This window comes from Nannospalax galili, unplaced genomic scaffold, assembly GCF_000622305.1.
Source record: "Nannospalax galili isolate Female #2095 unplaced genomic scaffold, S.galili_v1.0 scaffold290, whole genome shotgun sequence".
NCBI lineage: Eukaryota > Metazoa > Chordata > Mammalia > Rodentia > Spalacidae > Nannospalax > Nannospalax galili.
This window is the reverse complement of record NW_008331486.1, coordinates 5,474,255-5,490,414: the sequence shown is the minus strand read 5'-3', so window position 1 is coordinate 5,490,414 and position 16,160 is coordinate 5,474,255. Positions and strand designations below refer to the sequence as shown.

Sequence of the window (16,160 nt, the reverse complement as noted above, 5' to 3'; positions counted from 1 at the left end):
GGGGTGGGAGAGGTGTAGGAATGGAAGACCATTTGACTTGAAACAAGACTTCCTCACTTTTACCCAGTCTTCTGCTGTCTCCTCAGGCTTGGTCCTTTAGATAAGGGGAGGATGTGGCCCACTGCTGACTCAGGCTGGCTCCTTGTTCCTACCCCATCCTTCCTAGGACTCATCTCTAATGAGGTGAGAGTATGGGGTGTTGGGAGGGGCTGCTGATAGAGTTCTCATCCTCCCCACAGGAAGCAGTCAGGATCCTTCCTCAGCACTGGCTGGTTCACCATGATCCTGGCCCTGGAGCTGTGTGAGGAGATTGCGGTCTATGGGATGGTCAGTGACAGCTACTGCAGGTCAGAAGGGTACCAGGGCGGAGGGGAGGAGTGTACGGTGTGGGTCCTGGAGCCAGAGTTGTCTATGAGCTATGAGGGCTTAATGATGGATTGATGGCTCAGGCACTGTCACCCCCAAATCTAGGAACTAGGGAAAGAGCTTAACCTCCAGCTGGCATAGTAACGTGTGTCTGTAAATCCTAGCACTTGGGAAGTGGAGGAAAAAAATCAAGAGTTCAAGGTCAGCCTTGGCTGTATAGCAAGTTTGAGGCCAGCTTGAGCTATGTGAGAACTGTCTCAAAAAAAAAACAAAATAAGCTGGAGTGGTGGCGCATGCCTTCAATCCCAGCACCCAGGAGGCAGAGGCAGGCGGATCTCTGTGAGTTCAAGGTCAGCCTGGTCTACAAAGCCAAGTTCCAGGTCAGCTGGGGCTACAGGGAGACCCTGTTTCAAAAAGACCAAAAAAAAAAAAAATTTTATTTAAAAATAAGAGTTTTTTTTTTTTCCAGAGGGAGGAGTGTTGAACCACCACAGCAGGCGTGTCCTTTTTTTGTTTGTTTGTTTGTTTGTTTGTGACAGGGTCCCCCTGTAACCCCAGCTGAAACTCATTATGTAGATCAGGCTGGCCTCAGTCTCATAGAGATTTGCCAGCCTTTGCCTCTCGAGAATTGGATTAAAGGTGAGCACGACCACATCTAGTATGTCCAACCTTTTTTTTTTTTTTAATGTGTATGAGTGTATCGCCTGCATGTATGTGAGTGCACATGTGTCATGCAATACCGCGGAGATCAAAAGAGGGCTTCCAATTCCCCTGGAACTGGAGACGGCTCATAGTCGCCATGTGGGTGCTGGGAATCGAACCCGGGCTCTCTGCATTTTTTTTCAAGAGCAGTCAGTGCTCTTAACTGCTGAGCCATCTCTCCAGCCCCCCAGTATGTCCAACCTTTAGACATTGTGACGTTGACACTGTTATCTACAAACTTCTCACTTGAGAATGGAACTATCAAGTTACAAAAAAAAAAAAATTACAAAAAAAAGCCTTCATGGGTTTTTTTTTTTGTTTTTTTGTTTTTTTTTTTTGGTCTTTTTGAGACAGGGTCTCCCTGTATCCCCAGCTGTCCTGGAACTTACTATGTAGACCAGGCTGGCCTTGAACTCATAGAGATCCGCCTGCCTCTGCCTCCCGAGTGCTGGAATTAAAGGCATGCGCCACCACGCCCGACCAAAAGCCTTCATGTTTTAAATAAGTTTATGATTTTGTTGGCATGCATTTATAGCTATCTTTAGCCAAATGGGCAGTGAGTTGGACATTCCTTATACAATAATCTACAAAAGTACTTCTCCCACAAGGGGCCTACATACATATCAGTGATAGAGTCACAGATGCATTTTTATTTTGGATATTACTTAAACATCATAAATAAGTTCAGATATTGATTTGGGATTGTGTTGTTACTTTATTATATTTCAGTTTTATTATAACGAGTTTGGGAAAGGTCCTGGGGTTTTACTCTGTTCCCTTTAGACTTTGTGTCTTGGGCACATAAGTGAGATGATAGGAGCCCAGGGTCCCTGTCACGGCCACCCTGCACCGTGCGCCTCGGCAGATGTGGCAGAGTTGGCAGCTCTGTGCCATGGGAGTACCACTCTTCAGGGAATAGTTAACAGTACATCATAGAATTCATCCTTGGTGATTTCCTTGCCCTGGAAATTAGACGCCCCCGCTGCTGAAGGCTCAGGGTTGTATGTGCGGTTCAGAGTCACCGAGCTTGCAAGACAGAGGCGTGGTGGTTCTGAACCTGACCATTGAGCTCCACAGCTGCCTGGCTCTTGTCTTCTGTCCAGATGTGGGTTTTCCTGGGCCTGCAGCAGCTGAGGAGTTATAGTCCTGGGAGGTAGGCAGCTCTGGGGTACTGCATCTGTTCCACCTAGCCCTCTTCCCTCCCCCACAGGGAGAAGAGCCACCCCTCTGTGCCTTACCATTATTTCGAGAAGGGCCGGCTAGATGAGTGTCAGATGTACCTATTGCATGAGAAGGCGCCACGGAGTGCCCACCGCTTCATCACCGAGAAGGCCGTGTTCTCCCGCTGGGCCAAGAAAAGGCCCATCGTGTTCACCCACCCATCCTGGAGGGCTGAGTAGTTCCTGTGGCTAGTGGCCACCAGGCCTCCCCTAGTCCGGTGACAATCCCAGGCCACCACACTCCATTAGGAACATTTAATTTATGACTTTACCTTCTGCCACATGCCAGGTGGTCCTGGGGTTTCTTCCTACCCCACCCTGGGGACACTTAGAACAATCTCGGGTGACTTGTGACTTAAAGGGGGAGCCTGAGAGGGAGCCTGCCACCGATGTCACCCCAGCTCCCTGGAGAATCCATGTCTTCATCTTGGGGTTTGTCTTACCACCAGGTCTCTCAAGTGGCCTTTGCCCTGGGGGCAATGGCCCCCCATTCACCAGCATCATGACCTTGTGCCAGCCGTCTTGATCTTTCCTTTACCTACCCCCAGCCACACAGTGCCACATTCTCAGGCTGGTGGCTCTGTTTGGGGCAGCCCGGAGCCTGGGATTTGTTTGGTACAGGACCTTTGAGCAGAGACTGTCAGGGCCATCTCAGGAGTGTACCAGTAAATGTGTATTTTCTGGACACTGCGTCTGTTGTGGTCACAGATGTGGGTTGGGGATCGGGACACTGTCCCATAATCTGTTCACTGATGGAAGACTGAGCCCTGCATCTCCTCTCCAGACTCGCATTACAGCCTCCTGATCTACTAGCATTGCCTCTGTGGACGTCAGCCCCCAAACTTCACCTTCCCTACCAGATCAGGCCTCCACACTCTGACCCCAGGACTATGCAGGCCCAAGAAAACCACTCCAAGTCTAATGTTTCTTTGGGAACCTCTGGTCCATGCTTAGTGGGAGTAGAGCCAGGGCCTGGGAAGGAAATTCCACCCAATGTCACTTTCCTGTCCTAAGAGTCAAATTTCAAAGTCTTTCCATTCAAACAGCCTATTAACTGGGCTTGGGCCCTTTGCTAGACAGGAAAAGCTGCTGGGGGGACGGGGAGAGGACTGGGGAGGTGGGAAGCTGTCCAGAAATGAGTTGTCTCAAGGCTAGTCCTCTAAGCTTCACTTTCCACACTGTGAATTGGGAAAACTGAGCCATCAACCAGAATCCTACCAGACCTGAGCTGATTACCCCACTCTGCCTCCTTCCTTCTTTGGAAGACTAAAGAATGTTTTTCTGGGCTCTAGCTCTCAGCTTCAGGACTGAGGACCCTCTGGATGTAACCTGTACAGTCACCCAGAGCCCTGTGCTTGTGCTTACTTTAAGCTCTACTATTGCAAGCTGGAAATTAGTCATAATGTTTTGTTTTTTAACAAGGGGCCTCCCACTTTGCTTTTGTACTGGATTCCACAGATGGCAGAGCCGCCCTTCATGCTGAGGTCTCTGGTGGACTGGCCCCCTCCCTCCCACCTCTAGAGGTGGAGACCTGGCACCTACCCCATAGCTTTTTCTACTCAGTGCCAAGTGGTCCCAGAAATAGAGTAGGAGGAGGAAGAAGGGGTGGGGAGTCGGGGGGGGGAACCTGAGCAGGCTGACAGCCAAACCACTTGTCAAACCACTACCGCTTCCGCAGACCTGGCAGGGGAGGGTCTCCAGCAAGAGTAGGGTAGGGGAAGGTGGTGGCAGGGTGAAAGGGAGGGCCCTGGCTGCAAATCTCACTTCAGTGTGTCTCCCCTCCCTGCTCTGTGGCTCTATCTAGTTAGCACCCTCTCCGGTCTCAGTTCCTCATCTATAAAGGCATTAAAGTAGTCCCTACCTCATAAGATATAAGATGGTATGAGTTCAGAGATGCCGAGTCCCTGAGCCTTAAAGCACAGCTTGGCACTGTTATGTGGAAGCCACTATTTAAATGAGGTTGTCCTACCTCAGGTGACCCCATTCCACCTTGGTATAGATAGATGGGTATTGGTCTTTTCACTCCATTAGAAGTCTCCCCACCCCCACCCTCATCCTGGGTGTCTAAAGCCTACTGATCCAACTGGTCCTGAAGGGAGTCAGACTCCAGTCCCCCAGAGAGGAGACCTTTTCCTCTTCCATGCCCCCAGGAAATGCTGGCCCAGCCCATGGGCCCAGAATACAGAGGCCAGTCTGTCCTGGTCCTGCCCCCGCCTCTGGCCTCTGGGTGGGGTGTTTACTGCTGGGTTGGCCCAAAGAATTGCCTTTTCTTGGGTGGTGACCTGTACTACAAAATTCATCAGCCACTTCCTCCAAGCACTGGAAGATGCCCCTGACAGGTCTGGTCACTGGCACAGGATCTGCTGAAGGCTCTCCGATGATGAGACTGAAGACCCCCCTCCTTGGCCACTGCAACCCTTGTAACTGCTGGAAGGTGAGTGGTGTGGCAGGAGCCACCCCATGTCCTTGAGGAGTTGTGGGGGGCACCTATGTTTGCTGCCGCTCTGAGCCTGTGTTTCCGTCCTGTCCCCGCTCTGGTTCCTGTCCCTTAGCAGACTCACTGGAGATCCACTGACTTCTATCTAAGCCTGGAGAGGAAGCTAGGTGGGCCTCACAGTCCAAGGTGTCTAGGTGTCTTCGGGCTGTAAGCACCTGCTCTATCTCATCTATCCAGGGGAGGAAAAGAACCTCCTATTGAAAATTGTTGGGCACCCCATGTAGCCCCTTTCCAGGAAGACCCAAGAACTTCCTGGCTAGTGATTATAGGTCTTTCTGAGCACCGGCTTACAGGAGCAGCTCCTGTCCAGACCCCACCTGTCCACTGCCCTCTGGCTTCTCTTGAGACCCTGAAAGCTGGTGTTCTCAGGCCTGGCGCCCAGCTGAGCTCTGTTTAGGTCCTTTGTCTGGGCCTTAGTTTTATAAATTGGGAGTGGGGATGGCTAGGATGGTAGGTAAAGAGGACTCTTTCCAGATAAGTTATAAAAACACGAAGGAATCTGCTACAGGAAGGCTAAGGGTGTAACTCAGTGATAGAATGTTTGCTGGTGGTACACAGAGCTCCAGGTTCCAACCACAGCAGTGCAAAACGAAACGTTACTAAGGAGCAGGAAAGGGGGTGGGTTGTGGTTGTCACCCCCGTCTTTCTTCCCCCACCTGGAGGAAGGACTGAAATGGAAGCCCGGATGGGGCAGGACCAGCCAAAGGCCCCATCTGAGTGCCCTGGTATGTCTGGGCCAGCCCTTGTAGGCTTGGGGCCTTTGGGCCAAACAGCTTTGTGAGTATTAGATAGGCAGGCCTAGAGGAATTCTAGCCCTGCCACCTCCATGTTCTCTGAACCTGTTTCCTCTTCTGGAAAGTGGGCTCCCAGTAGCTCCCATGTCACAGGTTCTTTTAAAGGTCCAATGAGGTATGCTTGTCAAGTGCTTAGTACAGAGGCAAGCACCCCACCATTTTGGGGTCCAGGGATGGAAGCCAGGTCTCCTGGAGGTAACCTTGGAACATGAACCTGGGAGGCCTGAGTAGGGGCTCCAGTTCTGCCTTGTCCAGGACTGGTCTTAAACATCCTGTCCTCTTCAGTGTTCCACGGTGCCTGGGGTAAGGAAAAGGGCGAAGGTGGAGATGGGAGGTCTACCTCTGCCATAGCCTACCAGCTGTTTGAGCTAGTGACTGCCCATCTCTGGTCTGTGAGCACTTAGCTGACAAGATAAATTCATCAGACTTTTCACCCAACCTTCCTTTCTTCCTTTTTCTCCCTCACCCCTCCCACTGACGGTTTCCTTTTTGGCTCCCACAGGGTCGGATCAGGAGGGCCAGGGGTACAGATGGGGCCAAGACTCTGTGCTAGAGGCAGATACTAGAGGGGCAGGATGTTCTGTGTCTGTTCTGATAGGCAGCCTGCTTCCCCACCGTGGCTGGAGGGGACATGAGTCCTCCCTTTTGTTTTAGTTAAAAGCAATATGTTACTAACTGACCAAATTACACCCAATATGGTAGTACATGCCTGTGATCAGAGCACTTGGGAAGTGGAGACAGGAGGGTCAGGAGTTCAAGGTCATCCTCTGCTACATAGTGGTATAAAAGCAATATGTTACTAACTGACCAAATTACACCCAATATGGTAGTACATACCTGTGATCAGAGCACTTGGGAAGTGGAGACAGGAGGGTCAGGAGGTAGAGAGTAAGACTGACTCAAACCATCCTATGGATGGAAACTCAGTAAGTTGATGCAATGCAAACCACTGAGAACTTTATTACGTTAAAAGTAAATGTGGCACTCCCTTTCCCACCAAGCTCCAGGAAGTACTGCTTTAGTACCCCGTTCTGGATTCTTTCCCACATCTTTTGTGTGCGTTTACAAATATGGTAACTGCATTAAAAGGTGAGGGTTAAGGGCAGGCTATAGTGGTGTATGCCATTAGTCCCACCGCTCTAGAGGCAGAGGCAGGCAGATCTCTGTGCTCTGTGAGATCAAGGCCAGCCTGGTCTACATATCGAGTTCCTCCAGGCCAGTTGGGGTTACAAGGAGCCCCACCTCAAAAAAATTGTTTTTGTTTTTGATCTATTTTTATGTTATGTGTATGAGTGCTTTGTCTGAATGTATCTAAATGCACCTGTGTGTGCAATGCCTGCAGTGGCCAGAGAGGCCGTCAGATCCCCCGGAACTGGAGTTATGAATGGTTGTTAACTACCATGTGGGTATTGAAAGCTGAACCCAGGTTCTCTGCAAGAAAAGCTAGTGCTCTTAACTGCTGAACCATCTCTCCAACCCCTTTATTTATTTATTTATTTATTTATTTATTTATTTATTTATTTATTTATTTATTTGACAGGGTTTCTCTATATAGTCCTGACTGGCCTGAAATTCACTGTGCAGACCAGGCTGCCCTCACAATCCTAGAGATATGCCTGCTTCTGCCTCTCAATACTGGGATTAAAGACATGTGCCACCATGCCTGGTCAATTTTAATTTTTTATTGATGTGTACGTGTGTGCCTCTTAACCAAAGGTATACCATGTGCCTCCAGGTGCCCTTGGAGGCCAGAAGAAGGCATTGTATCCCCTGCAGCTGTAGTTACAGGAGGTTGTGAGAAGCCCAGTGTGAGTGTTGGGAACCTAACCCTGTTCTCTGCAAGAGTAGCAAGTGATCTTAACCACTAAACTGTCTCTCCAGCCTCCCCACCCCCTGCATTAAAGAGAATCCCAGGCTGGTCTCAAACAATGATCCTCTTGCCTAACTGCCTCAGCCTCAAGAGTGTTGGGATTATAGGTGTGAGCTACCATGTCCAGAAAAATATATATATTTTAAGATATAAAAGGATTGTGTAACTATTATATTAAATTTTTCTTGGAAAATACAAAGCCCAAAGAAAAAAAGGCAGTGCAAGTCCCATTATTCCAGACATAGCCACTCCTAACTCTTCCTGTGGTGATTTGTTTGTTTTGAGAGAGTCTTGCATAGCCCATCCTGACCTCCAGCTCCACTATGTAGTAAAAGCTGGCCTTGAATTACTGACTTTTATGTCTCTGCCTCCTGAGTGCTGGGATTATAGCCATGTGTCACTGCACTTCACATTTTACTTATTATTTTTTGTCTTTTTGAGGCAGGGTCTCCCTGTAGCCCCAGATGGCCTGGAAATCACTATGTAGACCAGGCTGGCCTTGAACTCACAGAGATCTGCCTGCCTTTGTCTCCCAAGTGCTGGGGTTAAAGGCGTGCGCCACCATGCCTGGCTACATTTTTTTATTTTAAGATGAAGGTAAGTCTCACTATGTGGCCCAGAACTTGAGATTCTCCTGCCTCAGGCTCCCCAGTGGCTGCAATTACAAGTCTATGCCACCACATCCATCTTCACGGACACTTTAATCGTGATAAGCAAAGGATATCTTCTTTTTTATTTTTATTACCTTTTTAATTTTTAAATTATTTTATTTTATGTTATTTATTTTTTTGAGAAATGGTCTCCCTGTAACCCCAACTGGCCTGGAACTCACTATGTAGACCAAACTGCCCTCAACCTCACAGAGATTCACCTGCCTCTGCCTCCTGAGTGCTGGGATTAAAGGCATTTTTATTTTTTATGTGTTTATATGTTTGTGTTTATATGTTTTTATGTTTAATGTGTCTGTTTTACCTATATACATATATGTATGTAAGTGCACCATGTGAATGTAATTCCTGTAGAGGCCAGAAGAGGGCATTGGATCTACTGGAGCTGGAGTAACAGGTAGTTATTAGCCACCATATGGGTGCTGGGAGCCAAACTTGGGTCCTCTAGAAGAGCAGTCAGTGCTTTTAACTGTTGATCCATCTCTCCAGCCTGGTTTTATGCCTTTTAAAATTATATTTTATCAGGCCAGGTGTGGTGGCGCACACCTGTAATCCCAGCACTTGAAAGGCAGAGGCAGGCAGATTTCTGTGAGTTCAGGGCCAGCCTGGTCTACACAGTGAGTTCCAGGCCAGCTTAAGCTACTCAGAGACCCTGTCTCGAAAAGACCAAAAAAAAGAAAACTTATATTTTGTTTATTTACTGGGCCAAGGAGGGGGACCAATGCTTCAGTGCACATGTGGGATCAGAGGGATAACTTGCAAGAGTTCATTCTTTCCTTGCACCATGTGGGTTCTAGGGACTGAACTCAGGTAGCCAGGTTTGTTGCAAGTGCCTTTACCCACTGAGCCATCTTGCTGGCCCCGAACCTTTCTTTTTGAATGTTGTGATATACAAGACCGTCTATGTCATGTTTGTATGAGCACAGTAATGTGGTGAGCCTCTTGAACTCGTCTCTATTTAAAGACCAGACCATTTCTGTAATGTGTAAACCTCTTCATTTCCTTCCCTAGGGACAGAACCATCTTCTCAACTTTTACTTTTGAAACTTTAATCAGTGAAAGAGGCAAAAGCTATTTGTTCTGGGCTGTGAGAGTTTTATGCTTTAGCAATGCTGTGTAGGTTTGTTTTTGTTTGGGGTTGGTTGATTAATTTATTTATTTACTTATTTATTTTTTTTTCTTTTTGAAGCAGGGTCTCCCTGTAGCCCCAGCTGTCCTGGAACTCACTATGTGGACCAGGCTGGCCTTGAACTCAGAGAGATCTACCTGCCTCTGCCTCCCAAGTGCTGGGACTACAGGCATGCGCCACCACGCCCGGCTTTTTATTTGTTTTTGAGACAGAGTCTCATGCAGGCTTCCCTTGAACTCCATGATCTTGTTTTTGTTTATTTTTGAGACATGGTATCCCTGTAGCCCCATCTGGCCTGTCTCCATCTCCCAAGTGCTGGAATTACAGCAGGTGCCACTCCTCTTGGCCATGGCGTGTAGTTTTCACATTTGCCTTTTTCACTCCTTAGGTCTCCAACATTCACTGATGTATCTGTAGCTCATTCTTTGCCCCTACTGTGTAATATTCCACAATATAAGTGGTCCATAAAATATAAAAACCCCTGTACTCCTCTTGGTGGGTATTTGGACTATTTCTACTGATGTGTTACTTCAGTGGTGCTGCTGTGGGCTTTGCTGTGTACATCTGTATGGGATCTCTCCAGGGTATAGGTATTCAGGCATGGATTGGATATTTTTACTACTTTGTTTTCCAAAGTGATTATACAACATGCAATTCTTTAAGCTTGTTTTCTTCACTTTTAAGTATTCTGCGGGCCCTGACCATGCACATTGACCCACATGCTTCATTTTAACAGCCTCCTAACGCACTATGGGCAGGCCAGGCTTGTGTTTATTTACCCTACTTAGATTGCTTCTATGTGTGTACATGTGTGCACGTTCATGTGTGTGCATGGAGGCCAGGGGTCAACCTCTGGTGTCTTTCCTCCCTGTGCTTGTTCCCTCTTGTGTTTTGAGACAGAAACTCATGGTAGGCCCCAGGAATCCTCCTGTCTCCACCTCTCCTCAGAGCTGGGATTATCACACCTGATTTACCGGGTTCTGGGGATTTCATTTTCTGGTCCTGAGCCATGGCAACCCCTTACCACTAATTGAGTCAATTCCCAGGCCCCAAGTTGCTACTTTTTAGTCATATAAAATTTAGTCAAACAATGACTCCTTGGGGGTGAGAAGAGTGGAAACAAAGTCTAGGTTTGTAACCCTAGCCAGCCTGGACTGTGTCAGCCAGGCTAGCCAGGAGTCTGCAAACTCCCAGGTGCTGGGATTAGAGGCCTGCAGCAGTAGCCCCAGTAGGCCGTACATTTTACATCCTTACTGTGCACATTTTCCTGGACAATGAACTGATGTATTAGGCTGCACAGCCAGTGGATGGATGGCGGAGCCGTTTGCCCTCCAAGTGACTGCTGGGTTTCCAGTTCAGAGGTGGGGGTAGTTACTGATCACAAGCCCAATGATCTCGGCGTCTCGGTTCCCCCATCCGAGGTTGAGGTATCAGTATAGAGGCTCCAAGTGGGCCAGATGCGGTGGGGACAGGGTGCTGGTAGCTCCGTGCTCACCCGGCGGGAACTGATGCCAGCTCCCCTCGTTTCCTTCCTCCCAGAGGCGGGGAGACCCGAGGCCCCGCCCCCTTCCAAGGCCGGGGCTGAGTCGCCGGCGCTAGGACCCGGCGGGCCCGGGGCTGCAGTGGGGCCTGGGCGGCCGGAGCAGCTCGGACCCCAGCTCTCGGCCCCCGGCGCCATGTGAGGGGCTTCGGGGGCCGCGGGGGGCCGGGCGCTCCCCGGCGGAGGTGAGCGGGGGCGGATCGGGGTGGGGGCGCCGCCTGCGTGACGGCGAGGGTCTGGGGGGGGGGACCCCGGGGCGCCCCGGGTCCGCCGGGCTCGTGGGGTTGCCCCCGCGGTGGGGATGGGGACCCTGCCCGCCGGCCCGCATCCCTGCTTTGCGCAGCCAGGCTCAGGACGGGGGACCCCGGGGCGCAGCAGCTCAGCAGGGTAGACCTCCCTCGGTGCACCCGGCCCGGATCGCCCCGGAGCCTCCTCCCACGCGGCACTTCGGATCCCCGGGTCTCCCGAGCGCAGGGTGCGGCCCCCTCCTCAGCTCAGCCTCCACACGTCCAGCCTCTAGGCTGAGTCCAGGGCCGGCATCCCGGCGGGGCCAGCCGCTCCCCGCCAGGCCTGCCCACTAGGTGCCGGCCAGGTGCCGGGCTGGAGGGGACCCTCCTGGAGACCCTATCAGGCCGGGTCATGTAAACAAGCATGTCCGCTAGGTTCTCCCTGCCGGCTCCCGCGGCCGATCCAGGCACGTTGCCTCACTGAACCTCAGTCTCCTCATCTGTGAAATGGGGGGAGCAAGCGCTCCTCTCAGACCACGTTGCCGAGGGGATTCTGTGGGCAGGCGGTGCTGAACGTGGCTCCGGGGCAGGTTCCCTGATGTCCGGGAAGTCCCTGGCTTGGGGTCAGAGGTGGAGGGTTGTTGCTCTGGCAAGTTCCTAGGGGCGGGCCTTGAAGACCTAATCCTAAACCAGAGCTTCCGGCACTGATGGGGCGCTTTCTAGCTCTGTGCGCCCCTCCACATTTGCATGGCATGAATCCTTCCAACAATCCCAAGAGTTACCCATTCTTACCATTCCCATTTCACAGATGAAGAAACTGAGGCTCAGAGAGGGCACATGGCTTGCTCGAGGCCCCCCAGCCAGTAAGTGTGGACCCGACATTCGCACTGGCACCTGACATGCTGTCCTGACATGGCCTTCTCAGAGCAGGACTGTGACGGGGCTGACCTGGGGGACCGTGCTCGGGCAAAGGTGGGAAAGTGGGGGGGTGGGCCTGGGACCTGCGGTGCTCTAGGTGTTGGAGCGCGGAGCATGCGCAGGAGAGGGTAGTTTAGACGCGGTCTGGCTGGGCGCTGCTGCTGGACCCCCGAGCGCTCTGAAATACAGAGTCCGAACTGCCTGGGGGTCCAAAGCCAAGACGCGCCTCCCTTCTGATGAGCCTCAGTTTCCTGCTCTGTCCCCATGGGGACAGGTGGGAATCCGGGGTCTCCCTGCCTGGCGGTGATGGGCGGGCTGGGGCGGGGGGCAAAACCTCAGTCTTGGGGAGGGCAGAAAGGGGACCGCGGGCCGGGGTGGGGCTCGGTGATGGGAGGAGCCAGGCCTGGCCAATCCGGAGTGTGGTGAGTGTGCGGCGCTCCGGCCTGAGGTTCTTTGGCTATTCCTGGTGACCGCGTAGGAGTAAACAGCAGCTAGGTCAGGGGGCGGAGACCGTGGCCGGAGCCCCGAGGCCCCTGGGGGACGGCACCGAGCTGGGGAACCCCGTCCTCGGAGGCCCAGTCTTCTCTGGGTTCACACCTTCCCTTTCTATGCTCTGGCCTGTGGCTGATGCAGGTGGGCAGGATGCAAGTACTTACGGCCCGGCCCGTTACAGGTGGGGAAATGGAAGGGCTGGGCCCAGCGGTGGGAGGAGACGGTTGGGGAGTGCTGCACGCAGCTGGTTGGGGCAGGAAGGTGGCTGTCTTCCTGTGGATGCGGAGTCAGACTGAGGCTGCTGAGACTAGACTAGACCTCTCCTACTGGAGGCCCTGCCCTTGACCCCAAGATCACACTGGCTAATAACAACTTGTTGAGGCATCCAGCACAGGGACTGTGTGACCAGTGCCTGGGGGGAGATGAGCACCCAGAAAGCTCCAGCCACCCCTCCTTGGAGGATGGATGGGAATCAGTACAAAAATGGATGCAGCCCTGAGTCTTCAAGTTCTGGGCATATAGGAGAGCTGTCCTGTGATCAGTGGACCTAGAGGAGGGCCCCAGGCCATAACCATTTCTGGTGGCTTGCAGGTGTGACCCCACTTCCCTGCCCCCTGGGCCACCTGCAGGACCTTGGCCCCTACCCCTCAGCAGACGCCGGAGAGACATGAGTAGCAACAAAGTAAGTCCCCTTTATTTCCTACCCCCATTTGAGCCTCTCATAGCCCTCTGTGAAATGTGTCCCCTCACCTACTCTGACCAGGCCAGCAAGATTCTGACCCCCACTGGACAGCCAGTGCCTGAGAGGCCCGAGTTAAATCCCTGCCTCAGCCACTGATGCGATGAGTGGTTTGGGAAGCCTCTTGCCTCTTTCTGGGCCCAGGATTCTGTCATCCTAGGCTTGGCTGATATATCTGTGGCAAAGCACTGGCAGTGAAAGTGTCTGTGGAGAGATGTGCAGGAGGTGGGTTGGGAAAGTAGAGATGAGCTAAGGCTGGGGTGGGGTTGGGGGACAACAACAGGAGGAACAGTGTTCAGAGTCGAAAGTGAGCATCACGATTTCCCATCATGCATTTGTTCATACTTTCTAAGCACTTACTATGTGTTTGACCCCAGACTCGGTGTCAGCTTTGGCAGACTGTAAAGTTTGGAAGTGGGTAGGGTGGGTTTACAAGCCTGAGTCTAGGGGAAAGACTACACAGTAGTTTGGCGGGGAAAGGTTAATGCAAAAAATTATCATTGACTACAGGGCATAGAACAGCAAGAAACGGAATTCTTTATAGATCGATTGATCGATGATAGATATAGATATACACACATGCACGCACACAAAGAAACTTCTGTAGAAATTTGAGTTTTGATTTTTTCCTTGGCTCACAGTGTGCAGTATGAGGCTCTGGTAACCAGACCGCAGCTCCCAAAGAACTCCATCAGCTAGGATATTAGGCTGACTAGTTTGTTAGAGGCATTTTCCCACTTCTCATATTTTCCACTTACAGTGGATTTATCAGGAGGCAAGGTGATCCTTAACTCAAAGATCATCTCTCTAGGACCAGATGTAAAGCACGCCTCCTCCCCAAAGACTGAGGTGCAGGCCTGACTGGAGAGATCTCAGCTGTGGTCCACTGATCCCCATACTGCAGGCCCTAGGCAGAGAAGCCACTGGTCGCTGTGTGCTACAGGTGCTGAACTTGGGTGAAGCTGTGGTCTCAGCCTAATTCCTGAAGTGTCTCTCCAGCGCCCTCTACTGACAAAACTTAATGTTTGACTGGCAAAGGAACATAATTAAAGAGCCCAGATCCATTTTCACAGAGCAGGCAAAAACAGATGAGCTTGGAGCTGAGAGACAACATAGTTATTCCTCGCTATAAGTGAGGGATTGGTTCTGAGGTCCCTCAAGGAGACAGAAATCCAGGGATGCTCAAGTTGCTTGTGTAAAATGACTTAGTAATTGAATATAACCTCACATCTTTACACTGTCATCTCTAGATTACATGTAACAGTAACAATGTACATGCAAAGGAAACTGCTGATGTAGTAGCACAGGCTTGTAATCCCAGCACTCTGGAGGTAGAGGCAGGAGGATCAGTAGTTCAAAGCCAGCCTTGGCTACATAGTGAGTTAGAGACCACCTGGGTTATTGAGACTGTCTCAAAACAAAACTCACAAAAGTTTTGCTGTATTGTTTAGGGGATAATGGCAATGTGGAAAGTCTGTATATGTTCAATGAAGACACAACCACTGTAGGCCTGACTACATTGTTGATCTATGGTTCCTTGAGTCTACTGAACTTATAGATATCGGGGACCAGCTGTACTCTGAACTTACAAAGAGTTACTGTTTAGGGGAAGATGTGGGCTGTTGCATTTGGATAGCCCCCCAACCGTTTCCAGGCATCTTTTCAGGGAAACTTATTATCCACATCTCAGTCCAAAAACATATTCTTGAGAACATTTTCCCCACCTCACTCTGTAGCCCAGGCTAGCCTCAAATGTGCAGTGATCTTCCTACCTCAGCTTCCAGAGTACTGGGATTACAAGTGTGCACCAACATGCCCAGCTCTCTTTTGTTTTGGAGACAGTGTCTCCCTGTAGCCCCAGCTCTCCTTTACTCACTATGTGGACTGGGCTGGCTTCAAACTCACAGAGATCTGCCTGCCTCCACCTCCCAAGTGCTGGGATTAAAGGTGTGTGTCACCATACCTGGTATCTAACTGCCTTCTTGAAAACTTTCTTTGCTACAGGCCTGGGGTACCAGGCTGACCCAGATTTAGTTCTTAGAGCTATTGTCTGATTGAATAGCAGTTTGCAAATGGTGTAATTGGGCTGGAGAGAGAGTCTGGGGGTAGATGACTTTTCTGGCATGCCTGAGGCCCTAGGTTGAGTTCCCAGGACAGAAAAAACAGGCAATAGGGTTGATCAGTGCTGTGATGGGGGCACTCAAGTTGAAAGAAGTGGTGGCTGAACTCCTGAACTGATCTGGTATGAAGGGCGTGGTGGGCAGCAGGGAGTTGGGGTGCCAAGCCTGTGGTGTGCCTGGGCCCTCAACGGCCTCTTTCCTCTGCAGGAGCAGCGGTCAGCAGTGTTCGTGATCCTCTTTGCCCTCATTACCATCCTCATCCTCTACAGCTCCAACAGTGCCAATGAGGTCTTCCACTATGGCTCCCTGCGGGGCCGCACGCGACGGCCCATCAACCTCAAGCAGTGGAGCTTCACCAACGGCTACGTCCCCATTCTTGGCAACAAGGTACAACAGCCACTGTGTGGGGCTCCCTGATGGCTGGTGCTCCCTATTGCGCAGGAGCACTGCTAACCCTCAGCTCTTTCTTTCACTACCCCTATGCTTCCCAGAGGGAGAGATGAGCCCCAGGAGGCAAGATCCTGGTCCTTGCTTGCTGTGGGACCTTGGCTAAGTGTTCTGTTCCTCTCTGGGCCTCAGTTCTCTCCAGAGTCACATCCTTAAGTGTTAAAAACTCTATTGTGGGGGCTAGAGAGATGACTCAGTGGTTAAGAGCACTGGCTGCTCTTACAGAGGACCCCGATCCGATGCTCTCTTCTGACCTCGCTGACATTGCATGACATGGGTGCCCTTACACACATGTAGGCAATACCCTCAAACACATAAAAATAATAAACAGAGGGGCTGGAGAGATGGCTCAGCGGTTAAGAACACCAACTGTTCTTGCAGAAGACCCAGGTTCAAATTCCAGCACCCACATGGCAGCTAACAACTGTCCG

At 51.1% G+C, this 16,160-nt stretch overlaps 2 protein-coding genes across 9 annotated transcripts in view; both read left to right on the top strand.

Annotated features, from left to right (window-relative positions):
* St6galnac4 (ST6 N-acetylgalactosaminide alpha-2,6-sialyltransferase 4) overlaps positions 1-2,978 on the top strand; it is an 11,881-nt gene extending 8,903 nt beyond the window's left edge. For all 3 annotated transcript variants that reach the window (XM_017796317.2, XM_017796322.2, XM_029559847.1), the window contains exons 5-6: positions 240-347; positions 2,279-2,978. In XM_017796317.2, coding sequence (XP_017651806.1) covers positions 240-347; positions 2,279-2,468 — 298 coding nt within the window. In that variant the 3' untranslated portion in view covers positions 2,469-2,978. The remainder of the gene's footprint in view (positions 1-239; positions 348-2,278) is intronic.
* A 1,721-nt stretch (positions 2,979-4,699) lies between these two features.
* St6galnac6 (ST6 N-acetylgalactosaminide alpha-2,6-sialyltransferase 6) overlaps positions 4,700-16,160 on the top strand; it is a 23,297-nt gene continuing 11,836 nt past the window's right edge. Inside the window, exons 1-4 of one of the 6 annotated variants that reach the window (XM_008825201.3) lie at positions 10,822-10,971; positions 11,822-11,876; positions 13,015-13,105; positions 15,490-15,669. In XM_008825201.3, the coding sequence (XP_008823423.1) occupies positions 11,851-11,876; positions 13,015-13,105; positions 15,490-15,669 (297 nt within the window). In that variant the 5' untranslated portion in view covers positions 10,822-10,971; positions 11,822-11,850. Of the gene's footprint in view, positions 4,723-10,821; positions 10,972-11,821; positions 11,986-12,406; positions 12,605-13,014; positions 13,106-15,489; positions 15,670-16,160 lie in introns of those variants that run through there. The other 5 variants (XM_008825209.3, XM_008825226.3, XM_008825218.3 and 2 more) reach the window with 5 other exon arrangements.